We start from the raw sequence: 12,892 nt of genomic DNA on the forward strand, positions 1-12,892 counted from the left end.
GTGACCCCTGCCTCTTTGTGACTAAAACGAAATTTGTATTCCTGCTGTATTAGGATGTTGTGGAGTACAGCAAATAGGTCACTGAGAATGGTGGAAAGCAATAGATATGAAAAAAAATTCAGGGATATTTTGAAGTATCGATAGCTAATTTTTAAGCTGATCCATGCGTTTTTCTCTCAATTTGTTTTCGGGACAGCGCTCAGTTCTATGCCAGAATTGTTGTCATGGTTATCAGCTGATTAACCATTTACAAGTTGTGTTGGACACTGTTTCGCTGTCCTTTTTTCCACAACACAATCATTGACAGACTCTTTGCTTATTCTTAAACCCACACAAATGAAAATGTTGGCTTACTTGATTCAAAATTACAGTCAAACCTGATGCGGCTCCGTAATTTGTTTCCGAATTTGTTTCCCCGTGATTTTCAACTCAGTTAAGCGGTCACCTGTATGAAGCGGTCGCAATCACCTTTGAGTGAGTCTGAACGGCCTCTTTGTATTATCTTCCACCTGTATTGAGCGGTCACTAAATGCGGAACTACTTGAATAAAACGAAGAATTATCCTTCAAGAAAAATTTGATCCATATTTTCGTTTCGAAATCAACGTCAGTAGTACTTTTGAGCGAGGTTTTGTACAAAAAGTTGTCAATTATGGCATAAAGTGGCGCTTTTTTATCGTTGCCTAAATTAACCGTAATCTTTAGAACCTTTTTAAGCGGTCAGCCCTGCATTCCCCGTGGGTGACCACTTAATACAAGTTTAACTTTAGTTCATCATGAAAACAAACATGCGAGTTATTTTAAGCGTTTTACACGATATTTAGCCCTCTATTTACGGAAAGATATGTAACGTTTGATTAGAGGCCTAAAAATGCTATTAGATCATACGAAACCAAGGTAAACAGTCTTTAATAAAGAATTCTAACTTCTCCATGAATTTTTTTGTAGTTGGAGGCAAATTTTGTCAGCTCCCTCGTGCTTATTTGGCAGCCATCGATTCCAAATACCTGAAAGGTTGGAAAATCTTGCGACACTGTTACTATGGTACCTGTTTTAATTTCATAATTCATAAATTTTGCCAATTGGAAGCAAAACAGTGATTATTTTCAATAACTTTTAGCTGTCTTAACATCTTGGGCTCCTTGACTTTCGCCAAATTTAATTAACAATTTCCCTCCTCTGTTGTCCTCAAACTTTGTTTGGTGCTCAGCCTTGGAGGCCCTCGGTCAAGTTGGGTAAAATCAGGCGATATTTCGCAAGATAAAGAAGGATAACATGTGAAAAATTCAGCTCGGTGAAAAAAAAACCGTTTTGTAGAACACTTAAAATGATCATATAGCAGCCATTTCAAAAAGCCAGTTCGATTTTAATTTATTCAATATTTGTTTAGGGAGCTCATAAACATTTTTTTCATAGAAATTTGTATTGTCCTACCTTCTCAGTTATCAACATCTGCCGTGTCATTTATTATAGATATACGTGCATTCTGAGAGACTTAAATGCATTTATTCATTGAGGCAACATTTTAGAATAGCATTTTGCAAATATAGTCACAAACCTTCAAATTGTAAACATTTCTAGCTTTTCGGTGTTGTTATTATCATTAGTTCTCTTCCTCAAGATTAATTATCTAACTATAACATATTGTTTTCGAACTTTCCTTCGGAAAAAGGAAGAAAATCCGTCAATGATCTGATAGGCATAAGATACGAATGTTTCTACGAACCAAATTTTGGAAGTCTTTGATAAACTATTTTGAGTAAAAGCTTGGCAAGGTCGAAAGCCTCCGCAATTTTATCCAGGTCTAAAGAAATGTTACTACTGTCTGGCAACATTTAGAATTTAACTTGAAGTTGAATAAAGGCTTTTTTAACCAATGACTTAGCTTAGTATTGAAAAACATTTTTTAATGTGGAGTGATGGAGCGTTATTTGCATTTAACCAAGTTGAAGGGCTGGACGTTACAGGGCAACAGATCGACTTCAACTGTGTTAGTTGCACGAATTAAATTTTACAACAGCAGGTATATATGAAAGGAAGTTAATTAAACATTGAGATTATGCCGTTCAATAGCTTCCTAAGATATCAGGTATAAAGAAAACTGTTGAAACAAGTTTCTAAAGAGCATTCAACTCCCATCACCACAAGTGAAGAGAAAATATAACCAAAAAAAACGAAGACTGATGGAACTCAGGGAACATCGGACTTATATCCAGATTCTGGGTTGAATTAATATAAATGAATAAATATTGCCAACATTAATGTTCTAACACTAAAAACAATAAGAGATACAATGCAAACGCATCTAACAAACCTTTTGAAAAGGTTGGATCTGGAATTAGAGCAGAAAGTTCAAATAGGATGGGATAAAAAAGACCAGAAAACATGTTGCCGGAGAGGAGATCTCGTCGCTGATCCGGAGATATTTTGCCTTATCTCTTATGCGACTTGTAATCAACTGAAATATTGACTACAACCAATATAATTTGAGCGATTCAGCTGCCCCCAATTTGCTGACGTACAAACCAGCCTTTCCTTTGTTTTTGCAACAAAAACATGTCTCAGTGCTATGGCTGAGTTTTATAAGGGCGGAGGGGAAAACGAGTCAAAAATGGGGTTTAAACTCGTTTTAGTTATAAAATGATCCCATGACTCAATTTCCGTTTTACTCTTCCCTTAGTTCCAAAAAGGAAACATTTTCTAAATAGTATCTGATGAACTGATCGCGCAATGAGCATTTATTTACATCTAAGCTTGCCAGTAACATCCAGTCGTTTGGGTTTGTTTCTAAGGGCAGCCTAAATCGTCCAGATAAAATTCTATGTTTTAAAATTAGGAGAAACTCACAATATCCAGTTTGTAATTGCAGGCCTCACGAGAAATGCTCAACTAAGGCTGAGTGCTTTGAAATAATGTTGTAGAATCACCGAAATCACAAGGCCTGAAAACATTTCTATGTCACTAGTATTGCAATCGCAGAAAACGTTGTATTAAACGAACGCCGCCGTATCAACTCGCTTACTTGTGGGATCTGTATACCAACTCTGCGCACCGTCTGTCGAACACTTCTCCGCTGTGACATTTTAGCGTTAAAACAAACAAAATCATTTATTCCCTATCTTCCTCTTCCTTTCGTCGCTTATTTTCCTGGAAAATTGATAATACTGCGAGTTAGATCTTTTTGGTGGCCATTAGGAGTGCGAGGGAAGGGTTAATAATAATGATAAAGGAAGTGTAACCTGATAAGTTTTCCCATTGACAAGTTTGCGACGGCAGTGTTAATGAAAGATAATTTCGAGTATATCAAGGCCAAAGTTGCTATTTAAGGAAAAACTTGCCAACGAAAAAGCAATTGACAGTACAGATGACTTGGCAAGAAGGAAAATCAGAGGGTTGTCGTGAAATTCTGCGCTATGACAAAAAAAAAAAACAGAAATGCCACATGTGGGTTATGAACAATTATTAGGTTTTGGAAAACTATACATATCATTAAAGACTTATAACAAAAAAAACTTTTAAAGAGAGCCTTTTGGTATAAATTTTTAATAAGTTGTGAAAATGGGTTCCTATTTACGTGTTAACTCAATAATTTACATAGAGGACTTCGAAATAAACGTACCACCGTATGATTAATTCTCAATAAAGTTTGGTTTTTAGCTACACTTCAGAGCACAAATTTTTTCTTAACGAGGAAATGTTTAAGCGTTGATGGCATTATTCATTGGTCGTGTGTCCAGATAATTAAAAAAATTTTGTTCCTCTTCCCAAGTATAAACGAATAATAACGGGGAAAAGCAATATTCAGATACGATTATCAAACAAGTATCAAGTGCAGATAAAAAACTTTGAGAAAACGCTGTTTCTGACATCAGAGCAGAGAATTGAAATAAAACGGAATAGAAAAAAATAAAAAAAACATGTTAAAAGAAATCGAATCTTCTCGTCAGCAAAGGAAAGAATCTTAGCTTTGTTTCAAATGCGATCAGAGACGAGCTACAGTCAAGAACTAATTTTCCTGTAATCCTTTCCATGGCCCAGATTTCAACCAATAGAATTTTAAAAATGATTGCAACTGCTTCGAGTTTTCTGACGTGCAAACCAATGCGGTCATTGTTCACTCAAACATGTCAATAGAAACAATTTTATCTTGTATTCCTACCACTGAGAAAGTGAGGGAAGAGGTGGGCGCTTATTCAAAGGGGGGGGGGGACGCTTTTTCGACATTATGAAAGAGGGAGCAGGCACTTATTCGGGGAAGGGCACTTATTAGAGCGTGGTCGCTCAGTCGAGGATATACGGTATTCATTATTTGTAACCTTTATTCCGAGCAGACATCATCTTATTTAAAGTATCTGATGAACTTTTGTATTTGGCACTGTGAACATTCAATTCTAAGATTACTCCACTATATTGTAATTCTTCTAATTGCAAAAATTTTTACATAATTATGAATCTGAATTAAAAACCTTGATTCTAGTTGTATTGTCTTACTGTGGCGTTTCTAATATGGTGTCTCGGCGCCCCTCTTTTTAATTTATTTTTATTCGAATAATCTTTTGCCTAATGACTGTAAATATATGAAAAATCATATTTGTTCACTGCGGTGAAGAAACGAATATAAACGATCCTCGCAGCTATGAACACTACTGCACTAGTAGTTGAAATAAGACCTGAAAAAAATTCAGGCCCGTACGGGATTTGAACCCATGACCTCTGCGACACTGGTGCAGCGCTCTACGAACTGAGCTAATGAGCTAACTGGGAGCTGGTCCTTATGTTGGATCCAAATAAACCATCCAAGTGGTGAATAATGACTTACTTGTTTTTCATTCATTTTATACCTATTGTTATCAAATTATCATATGCACTTTTTCTAGCTGTTGTGGAGAAACTGCAGTATAATAAGGTTCTTGTGTCGGACGTATTTTTTTGTACAGACCAGGCCCCGGTTGTTCGATGATCGGATAACGCTATCCACTGGATAAATCTCTATCCGGTGGATAACGCTATACGGTTTGCTATTACTTATCCGCTGGATAGCGATTTATCAGTTTGATAACGTTATCCACCCTTTATACAACTGGGCCCCAGTGTTAGGTATAGTAAAAGTCTTTACAAGTGATTACGTACTTGCATTAAGGGCTAGTTCGCAAATCTTAATGATTAATAATTATTAATAATAGTCATTATTAGTAATAATAATTAAACAATAGACCACACTTTCTACCGGCGTAATAACTCACGTGGGATGTTGAAGGAGGAAGAGAAGTTTGTAAATCACGAACCAAAGGTGAATGACTTACAAACTTTTCAAATGGGTTTACAGGTTTTTGACCAATCAGGGCGCTCGTAGTACAGTCGAACCTGTATCTAGCCCATGGTAAATGGCAGGTGACACTTGATATAGGTTTCACAGATTAGGAATGTTACAAAAACGATAAACAACCCCTCTTTATGCTGTTATTGACCACTTGATGTACAGAACCTCGCTCGAAAATATTACTTTAATTTTGGGAGAGAAACGTGGATCAAAAATTACTTGAAGGATCTTAGTTTTATTTAAGTGGTCGTGTTTTCAGTGACCGTTCGGTATAGGAGTAGAACGATAAAAACAGGCTATTGAGACTTGATACATAGGTTGACTGCGACCACTTAGTAGAGGTAACCGCTTAACAGAGATGAACATTGCGGTGACTTTGGGACTTTGACAACTGACCGCTCAATACAAGGTGACCGCTAAATACAGGTTCTATTGTATCTCAGTTATCTTATAAAGTTGAATAGACATGAATACAAGTACAACTTAACGCAAAAAGGTTGTCAAAGAAATATGCAGAAAGCAAAACAGAAAGCTCAATATAATTTGATCAGTTACGAAACTTTCTTTTGAAGTGAGAGTTAGGTTGAGGTAGTTCTTCTCTCCTATCTTCTGACTTATTTTTCACACATGCGCAGTATCCTACATGAATACTTAGAATTTAGATTTCTGTAAACAGTTCCTCTTTGGCTTTTTCCTTTATTCATTTCTGCTTTTTTTCTTTGACAAAACCATTTCAATTGAGAGTATATACTCTCGTTCATAAGTACGTATATATAAAGGATGTTTGTAAATCTATGTAAGGCTACAACTAATTCTGAGCTCAAAAAGAAAATAATAATAATAAAATAGCATCAGAAATAACGGCTGAATTTGGCATCAAGGGGTGACCTCAACGTGAAGGAATAATGCCATTTTTTGTTAATGTTACAATGCTTATCAGTTTTGCCGACACCAAAAGGTGGCTTTTGGCATGGTCAGCAAAGGCCTATTAGAGGTAATGTTTAGCGAGTGCCTGAAAATGTTCTCGTGTTGCTATCCTGGCTTTGCTTCTTTTTTTAAGATTTAAACATCACAGTAGTTTTAGTAACCAGTCAACTGAATTCCGTAAAACTTAGGGCTCAAAAGTTGTACAAATGGAACCATGCGGGTAAAGTCCTTATTCAAGTCTCTTCCCGTCTTTGCACTCGCCGCATATAAGAAAAAAATCAATGTAGAAGCCGAACTAAACAGCAAGCAATCTATCGTCTCCTTAGCAAGTTCTCACTTTGGCGTTTGAGGGGAGAAAGGAGAGGGATGGATAGATGGAAAAGGACTCTTTTCAGTACCCCACCTCCCCTCCCCCAGTCTTCGTGAGTTTACTAACGTAATACATGGATTGAAAGAGTTTACTGCACCAAAATATATCCCATAGCTTTGATACATCTTTTACCGTTATCTGGGGAATGAAGTGCTTCGTTTCCACATGTAGTGGAGTTATAAGGATATCCTCCGGTACCAAACCCAATTCTGGAGTCACAAAAGCCACAATCGTTTTCATTGTTAGCTATATAACCAACTCTTGCTTTAGAATAATAACTTGAAGTACCTACAGCATTGAAGCCCTCCTTGTTACAGTTCAGTTGCAAAGAGCCCTCCGCACCAATCAACTTCTTCCACTCGTCACGACCCAGTAAAGTAGCGCGGTATGTCCCATCAGCAATCAAAGAGTACAGAGAGTTGGCCTGCTTGTTAATGACAATAAACCTGAGCTGTCCACTTATCTTCATACCGAGACAGATCTTGGAGAAAGGTGTGTTCCAATAGGTCGGTAACTTGGTCTCTTGTGAGTCAAACCCAGTCCTCCCGCCAAGGATGTTGTATTGGTTTTTATCACTCCAGTAGTGAGAGTCATAGTGAAACGTTGCCTGAAAAGAATTAAGAAGATTTCATTTATCCTTAAACATAAATAACACGATGCATCACCAAAGGCAAGACCCTCATGAAATCAGTAATACAGTAAGTGTACAAGCCATCAATCTATACCCTACTTGCAGGTCCTTGCAGGCGTTTTAGATATTAGGGTATTGTAGCACTCATGCCAGAGGAATTTCTGCAAGCGGGGACCGCGATAAGAATATTTGCAAATAGCTAAGAGATTCTATCGTAGTTTCGACGTTTCTGAAACTTTCTTGCTCGCGCTTCATCGCCCGCAAGAAAACCCCGCCAAGAATATTCCGCCATATGAGGCTTACCTTGCTGCCGTCAATCTTCATTAGAGGCGTCCATCCTCCATCTCCGCATCCAAAATCCCCCATCTGACAGAGGACTGTGATTGGTTTAGAGTCAAGGTCCAGTGGAACCAGTTGACTGGCGTTTGACCTGCTTGATACGAAAAAATCCAGTCTTGATCATATTATTAGAGGGGGTAAGTTTCTAAAGAAACTGTGGTGCTGGGTCGGTGGGAGAGTATAACAGGGTAATTTACTATTATCAACTGAGTTGATAACGTAAATAGGCCGCCGTAAAGAGTTTCAAAGCTGACGTTTCGAGCGTTAGCCTTACGTCAGAGCCCGTCGTCAATTGCTCGAAACGTCAGCTTTGAAACTCTTTACGGTAGCCAATTTACGTTATTAACTCAGTTGATAATAATAAATTACCCCGTTTCCGGCGAACAATCTTCTCTTAACGTCGAAACTATTCGGTAATTTGGTCTTTATTTTATGCCCGAAAAGATAATCATTTGGTATCACTTACTTGAAAAGGTTGTAAGCTTCTTTGCAGGACCCAATACCTTAATGTAAAGAAAAAAAATAAAAGTTAGGTGTTTGAGATATTTAGGTTCCATCGCAGTCCAGTAGGGGACACAAAAGTAGAGTAGTTGCACATTTTTGTATCAATCTATTAGTAAAATCTTTGAGCAATAAGAGATGATAAATATTACTTTGGTACCAGTTATAATTTACTGCCGAGGGAGGGGGGGGAGGTCAGAGGATTTTGGTTGTGGCACGATAAAAGTAACCCCCCCTCAGTCAAGGCTCTGCAATATTCTAATGTATCCGCTCTCCTCAGTCCCCCTGAAAATCATGTGATCCTCCAAATCCTCCACTCCCCTTCCCCCGTGATAAAAAATAATAATTGGTGCCTGAGGAGAGGTTAGTAAAAAGAAAAATAAATATTCAGTTCCCCACCTCAGACCTTTCGATTTCTCCGTCAGATGCTTAATTAACTTGAGCATCTAGAGATTCAACATCTTCATGCATTGCATTTAATATTTTTTTTTGTTATATATTTTCGCTAGCTATTTTAGAACATTTTCGAGCCGCAAGGTTAAGTAAAAAATTTATAGCAGTCACTTGTGAATTATAGTATGTAACGCCATGCCAAACTTTTCACCTTTTTCACAATATTCTCCTTTGAAGCCTTTTGCACAGCGGCATCCGAACGAACCATCTCTATAGTTTGTGACACACGTAGCTTCGTGTTGACAAGGTGACGAAGAGCAAGGTGACTGTAGAGAAACAAAGTAGGAAAATGTTCCATGTTCTTTGAATAGGAGGTACATGAATCTGCCAATCCGCGTTATTCCGTCAATCCGGTCCGGATTTGTTTTAGTATAATTTTTTCATGGTATAAACCTCATATGATAGCATCTTGGCTTTTTTATTTGTTTATTTGTTTAAATTTTCATTTCCAATATTAAGATTTTTGCTGAGTTTACTTCCTTTGCTGGTATTTTAGAAAGTGGCTTTATGACATTAAAAATATATTGCGAAGCCGTCGGGATCTATGAGTCTGGAAAGGTTTTCTAACTGTTTCGAACGTTCGCAGAAACTGAAGCAGTCTGTCGATGAAACATTTTAAAACAAAAATTGACTAAAGGCTGACCAATTACTGACGATTTAAACAACGATCCATTCTTTAATTAAATAAACAGAATCTGGTAAATTGACTAAAATTTTCAACCGAGTCACATGTATTTTCTTTGTCTGCCGAAGTGCCTGGGAAACAGAAAGTGCGCGGCACGAGGAAGTGTCTGCATGCTTTACAACATGCCATAGAAATACGGTTGTCACCACAATGAATACGACAACAGACCAACACCATTTGCAAAGGCTTTAACCTGACTTCCTTCTCTTAACGACCTCGACAAAGCTGTCAAACTTTTAACACGTTTATTTGTCAAAATTAAGAGTGTTTCCTACCTCAATGGCAAAATGATGCGAACTTTTATTCCCTTTATACTCTGTGGATTTTCTGAACTTATCAGATGACAACAATTCACACCAAAGTTTTCCATGTGCTCCTTTGAAGGCGGCCAGGTTTACAGAAAAACAGAACGGATTGCTGAGACATTCTAACGTGCAGTCAAACACATCAGAAACTGCCACTATTCCAACAAGGGACACATTCAAGTGATGAAACTCGTGTTTACTGAATGTTCGCTTCAGGAAGGTTCTTGTGGAGGAGGCGAGGTTGCCCTCCCGATACACAGGGTTTGATTCTGTAACAGGAAAGAAGAACAGTCCAGTAATAAAAGGACATGATGGCACCACTCACAGGAGGGAGTGGCGAGGAAGGGACTGGCTGGTTACAAGAATGGATGAATTGGCCTATAGAACACAACCCCCCCCCCTCCCCCATACCGCTCAAAATAATTAATGTATATCATAACTGTGGGACTCTAGATCTTATGAACATTCATTTAGCGAAATCCGCTAATGACCATTTTGCTATGTTCAGTAGTGAATCAGCTTCATTTAGGCATACCCTAAAAATTAAAACTTTTCAAGAATGGTTTCAAGGCCGATCAGTATCAGCCTTCCTCCTTCTCGTTCATCTCCTCCCCTTCCCTCGCAGCTCTTTTCGATAATTTCAGGGTGACCCCTGCCTCTCTACGACTAAAACAAAATTTTTACCCGTGCCCTATTAGGATGTTGTAGGGTACATCGAAGAGGTAACTGAAAATGGTGGAAAGCATAAGATATTTATAAAATCGAGTGATCGTTTTTCTCTCGCTTTGTTTTCGGGACAGTGCTCAGTTCTATGCCGGAATTGTTGTCATGGCTATCAGCTGATCAAACCAATGAGATATTTTAAGTGTTTTACACGATATTTACCCTCTAGTAAAATATTAAGATATTTAAAACATTCTGAGCATTTACGGAACGAAAGGTATGTGACGTTTGATTAGAGGCCGAAACGTGCTTCTAGATCATACGAGACCAAAGTAAACAGTCTTTAATAAATAATTTTAACTTCCCCATGAATTTTAAGTTCTAATTAATTGTCAGCTCCCTCGTTTTTATTTAGCAGCTATCCATTCCAACTACCTGAAAGGTTGGAGAAATCTTGCGACACTGTTATTATGGTACCTTTCTTGATTTTAGAATTCATAAATTTTGTGAATTGGAAGCAAAACAGTTATTATTTTCAATAGCTTGTAGCTATCTTAACATCTTGGGTCACTTGACTTCTGCCAAATTTGATTAACAATTTTCCTTCACTGTTGTCGCCAAACTTTGTTTGGTGCTCAGCCCAGGAGGCCCTCGATCAAGTTGGATAAAATCAGACGATATTTTGCAAGATAAAGAAGGATAACATATGAAAAATTTATTTTGGTAAAAAAGAGAAATTCACTTCGTTGAACACCTTTAAGATCATATCAGATAGATTTTTCGCAGTCATTTCAACAAACCATTTCGATTTTAATTTATTCAATATTTGTTCAGGAACCTCTCAACCATAAATATGTAATGACTTACCTTCTCAGTTATCAACATCTGCCGTATCATTTTCCATAAATATACGCGCATTTTGAGTGACTTAAATATATTTATTTACTGAGGTAACATTTCAAAATACATTTTGCATATAAAATCACAAATCTTTAAATTCTAAACATTTCTATCTATTCGGTGCTGTAAGGTTATCATTCGTTTCTGTTTCTCGTGATTAATTATCTAACAATAACATATTGCTTTCAAAATTTTTCTTCGGAAAAAAGAAGAACATCAATCAATGATCTGATAGACAATGGAAGCAAAAGTTTCTGCGAACCCAATTTTGGAAGTCTTTTATAACTTATTTTGAGCAAAAGCATGGCAAAGTCGAAAGCCTGTAGTTGACCTGTGTAATTTTATCCAGGTTTACAGGAGTGTAGCTGTTTTTAACTGAAGTCGAATAAAGGCTTTTTCAATCTATGACTTAGCTTAGTCCTGAAAAACATTTTTCAATGTGGAGTGATGGAGCGTAAGTCGCATTTGACCAAATTGAAGTGCTGGACGTTAGAGGGCAACAGATTGACTTCAACTTTGCAACTTCATATCAGAAGATGTATATGAAGGAAGTTAACTAAACGTTGAGATTGTGCCATTTAACAGCGTCCTAAGTTATAAGTTATCAAACAAATTGTCGAAACAAGTTTCTGTAGAGCATTCAACGCCCATCACTAGCCAAGTGAAAATATAACAAAAAACAAAGACTGATAGAATTTAGGGAACATCGGACTTCTATCCAGATTCGAAGTTCAATTATTATGAATAAACGAGTATTACCAACATCAATGTTCTAACACTGAAAACAAACAGAGATACGCATTAGTGAACGCGTCTAACAAACCTTGTGAAAAGGCTGGATCTGGAATTAAAGCAGAAAGCTCGAATAGGAGGAGATAAAAAAGACCAAAAAACATGTTGAGAGGAGATCTCGTCGCTGATGTGAGATATTTAGCCTTGCCTCGATGCAACGGACTTTTGAGAAACTGAAATGTTGACCACAACCAATAGAATTTGAGCGTATCCAGCTGCTCCCTATTTTCTGACGTACAAACTAGCACTTTCTTTGGTTTTGCAACAATGGATGTCTTAGTGTGCGAGAAAAGAGTAACTAATAATAAAGGAAGTGTTACTTGATAAGTTTTCCCGGGGATAAGTTTGCGACTGCAGTGTCAATGAGAAAAAAATTCGAGTATATCAATGCCAGTTTTGTAGTTTGGGAAGTTGTTATTTCAAGAAAAACTGCCAACGAAAAATCAATTGACAGTGCAAATGACTTGGCAAGAAGGAAAATCAGAAGGTTTTCGTGAATCTCTGCGCATTTTTAATTTTTAATAGGTTGTGATGATGGGTTCCTATTTACGTGTTAACTCAATAATTTACTAAGAGAACTTTAAAATAAACGTACCGTGTCTGTGATCACACAATATGGTTATCACTTTAAACTTTTTAATCATCTGTTACATTTCCACAACCCAAAAATTAGGATATCTAATGAACGCGAGTGTGTTTCGTGATTCATGAGCCCAAGTGATGTCTTTAAATTAAAATGTCTCGAAGGACTTGATGTGTAGAGTTGACTCAAAAAATTTTTCATGATAAACAAATTCGGTTCTAATACAAGCTTTTCGACAAAACTACTTATCATTTGCCATCCGAGCTGAAATAGTCCCAAAATTACCTAGACAGCTTCTTTCGAAAACAAAAAAAATCGGTTTTAGATTCATCCGTGCCTTGTAAATAAAGAGATCGACATCTAGAATTTGCATTGGAAATTATCTGTGGCGTTTCTGTAAGACTTGCGAGAGCAGTCTATTATC

General features: G+C 37.2%; 1 protein-coding gene across 1 annotated transcript; it reads right to left on the reverse strand.

Annotated features, from left to right (window-relative positions):
* Window positions 1-6,470: 6,470 nt before the first annotated feature.
* LOC149044380 (uncharacterized) lies at window positions 6,471-11,989 on the reverse strand. Its single transcript, XM_089210724.1, has 6 exons — window positions 11,917-11,989; window positions 9,501-9,799; window positions 8,692-8,806; window positions 8,053-8,089; window positions 7,551-7,677; window positions 6,471-7,223 (listed from the first exon to the last, which is right to left on the reverse strand). The coding sequence occupies exons 1-6, from the start codon at window positions 11,987-11,989 to the stop codon at window positions 6,705-6,707; spliced, it is 1,170 nt and encodes a 389-aa protein (XP_089066850.1). The 3' UTR covers window positions 6,471-6,704.
* Window positions 11,990-12,892: the final 903 nt, after the last annotated feature.

The sequence above is a fragment of the Pocillopora damicornis genome, chromosome 6, assembly GCF_964200805.1.
Source record: "Pocillopora damicornis chromosome 6, jaPocDami1.2, whole genome shotgun sequence".
Taxonomy (NCBI): domain Eukaryota; kingdom Metazoa; phylum Cnidaria; class Anthozoa; order Scleractinia; family Pocilloporidae; genus Pocillopora; species Pocillopora damicornis.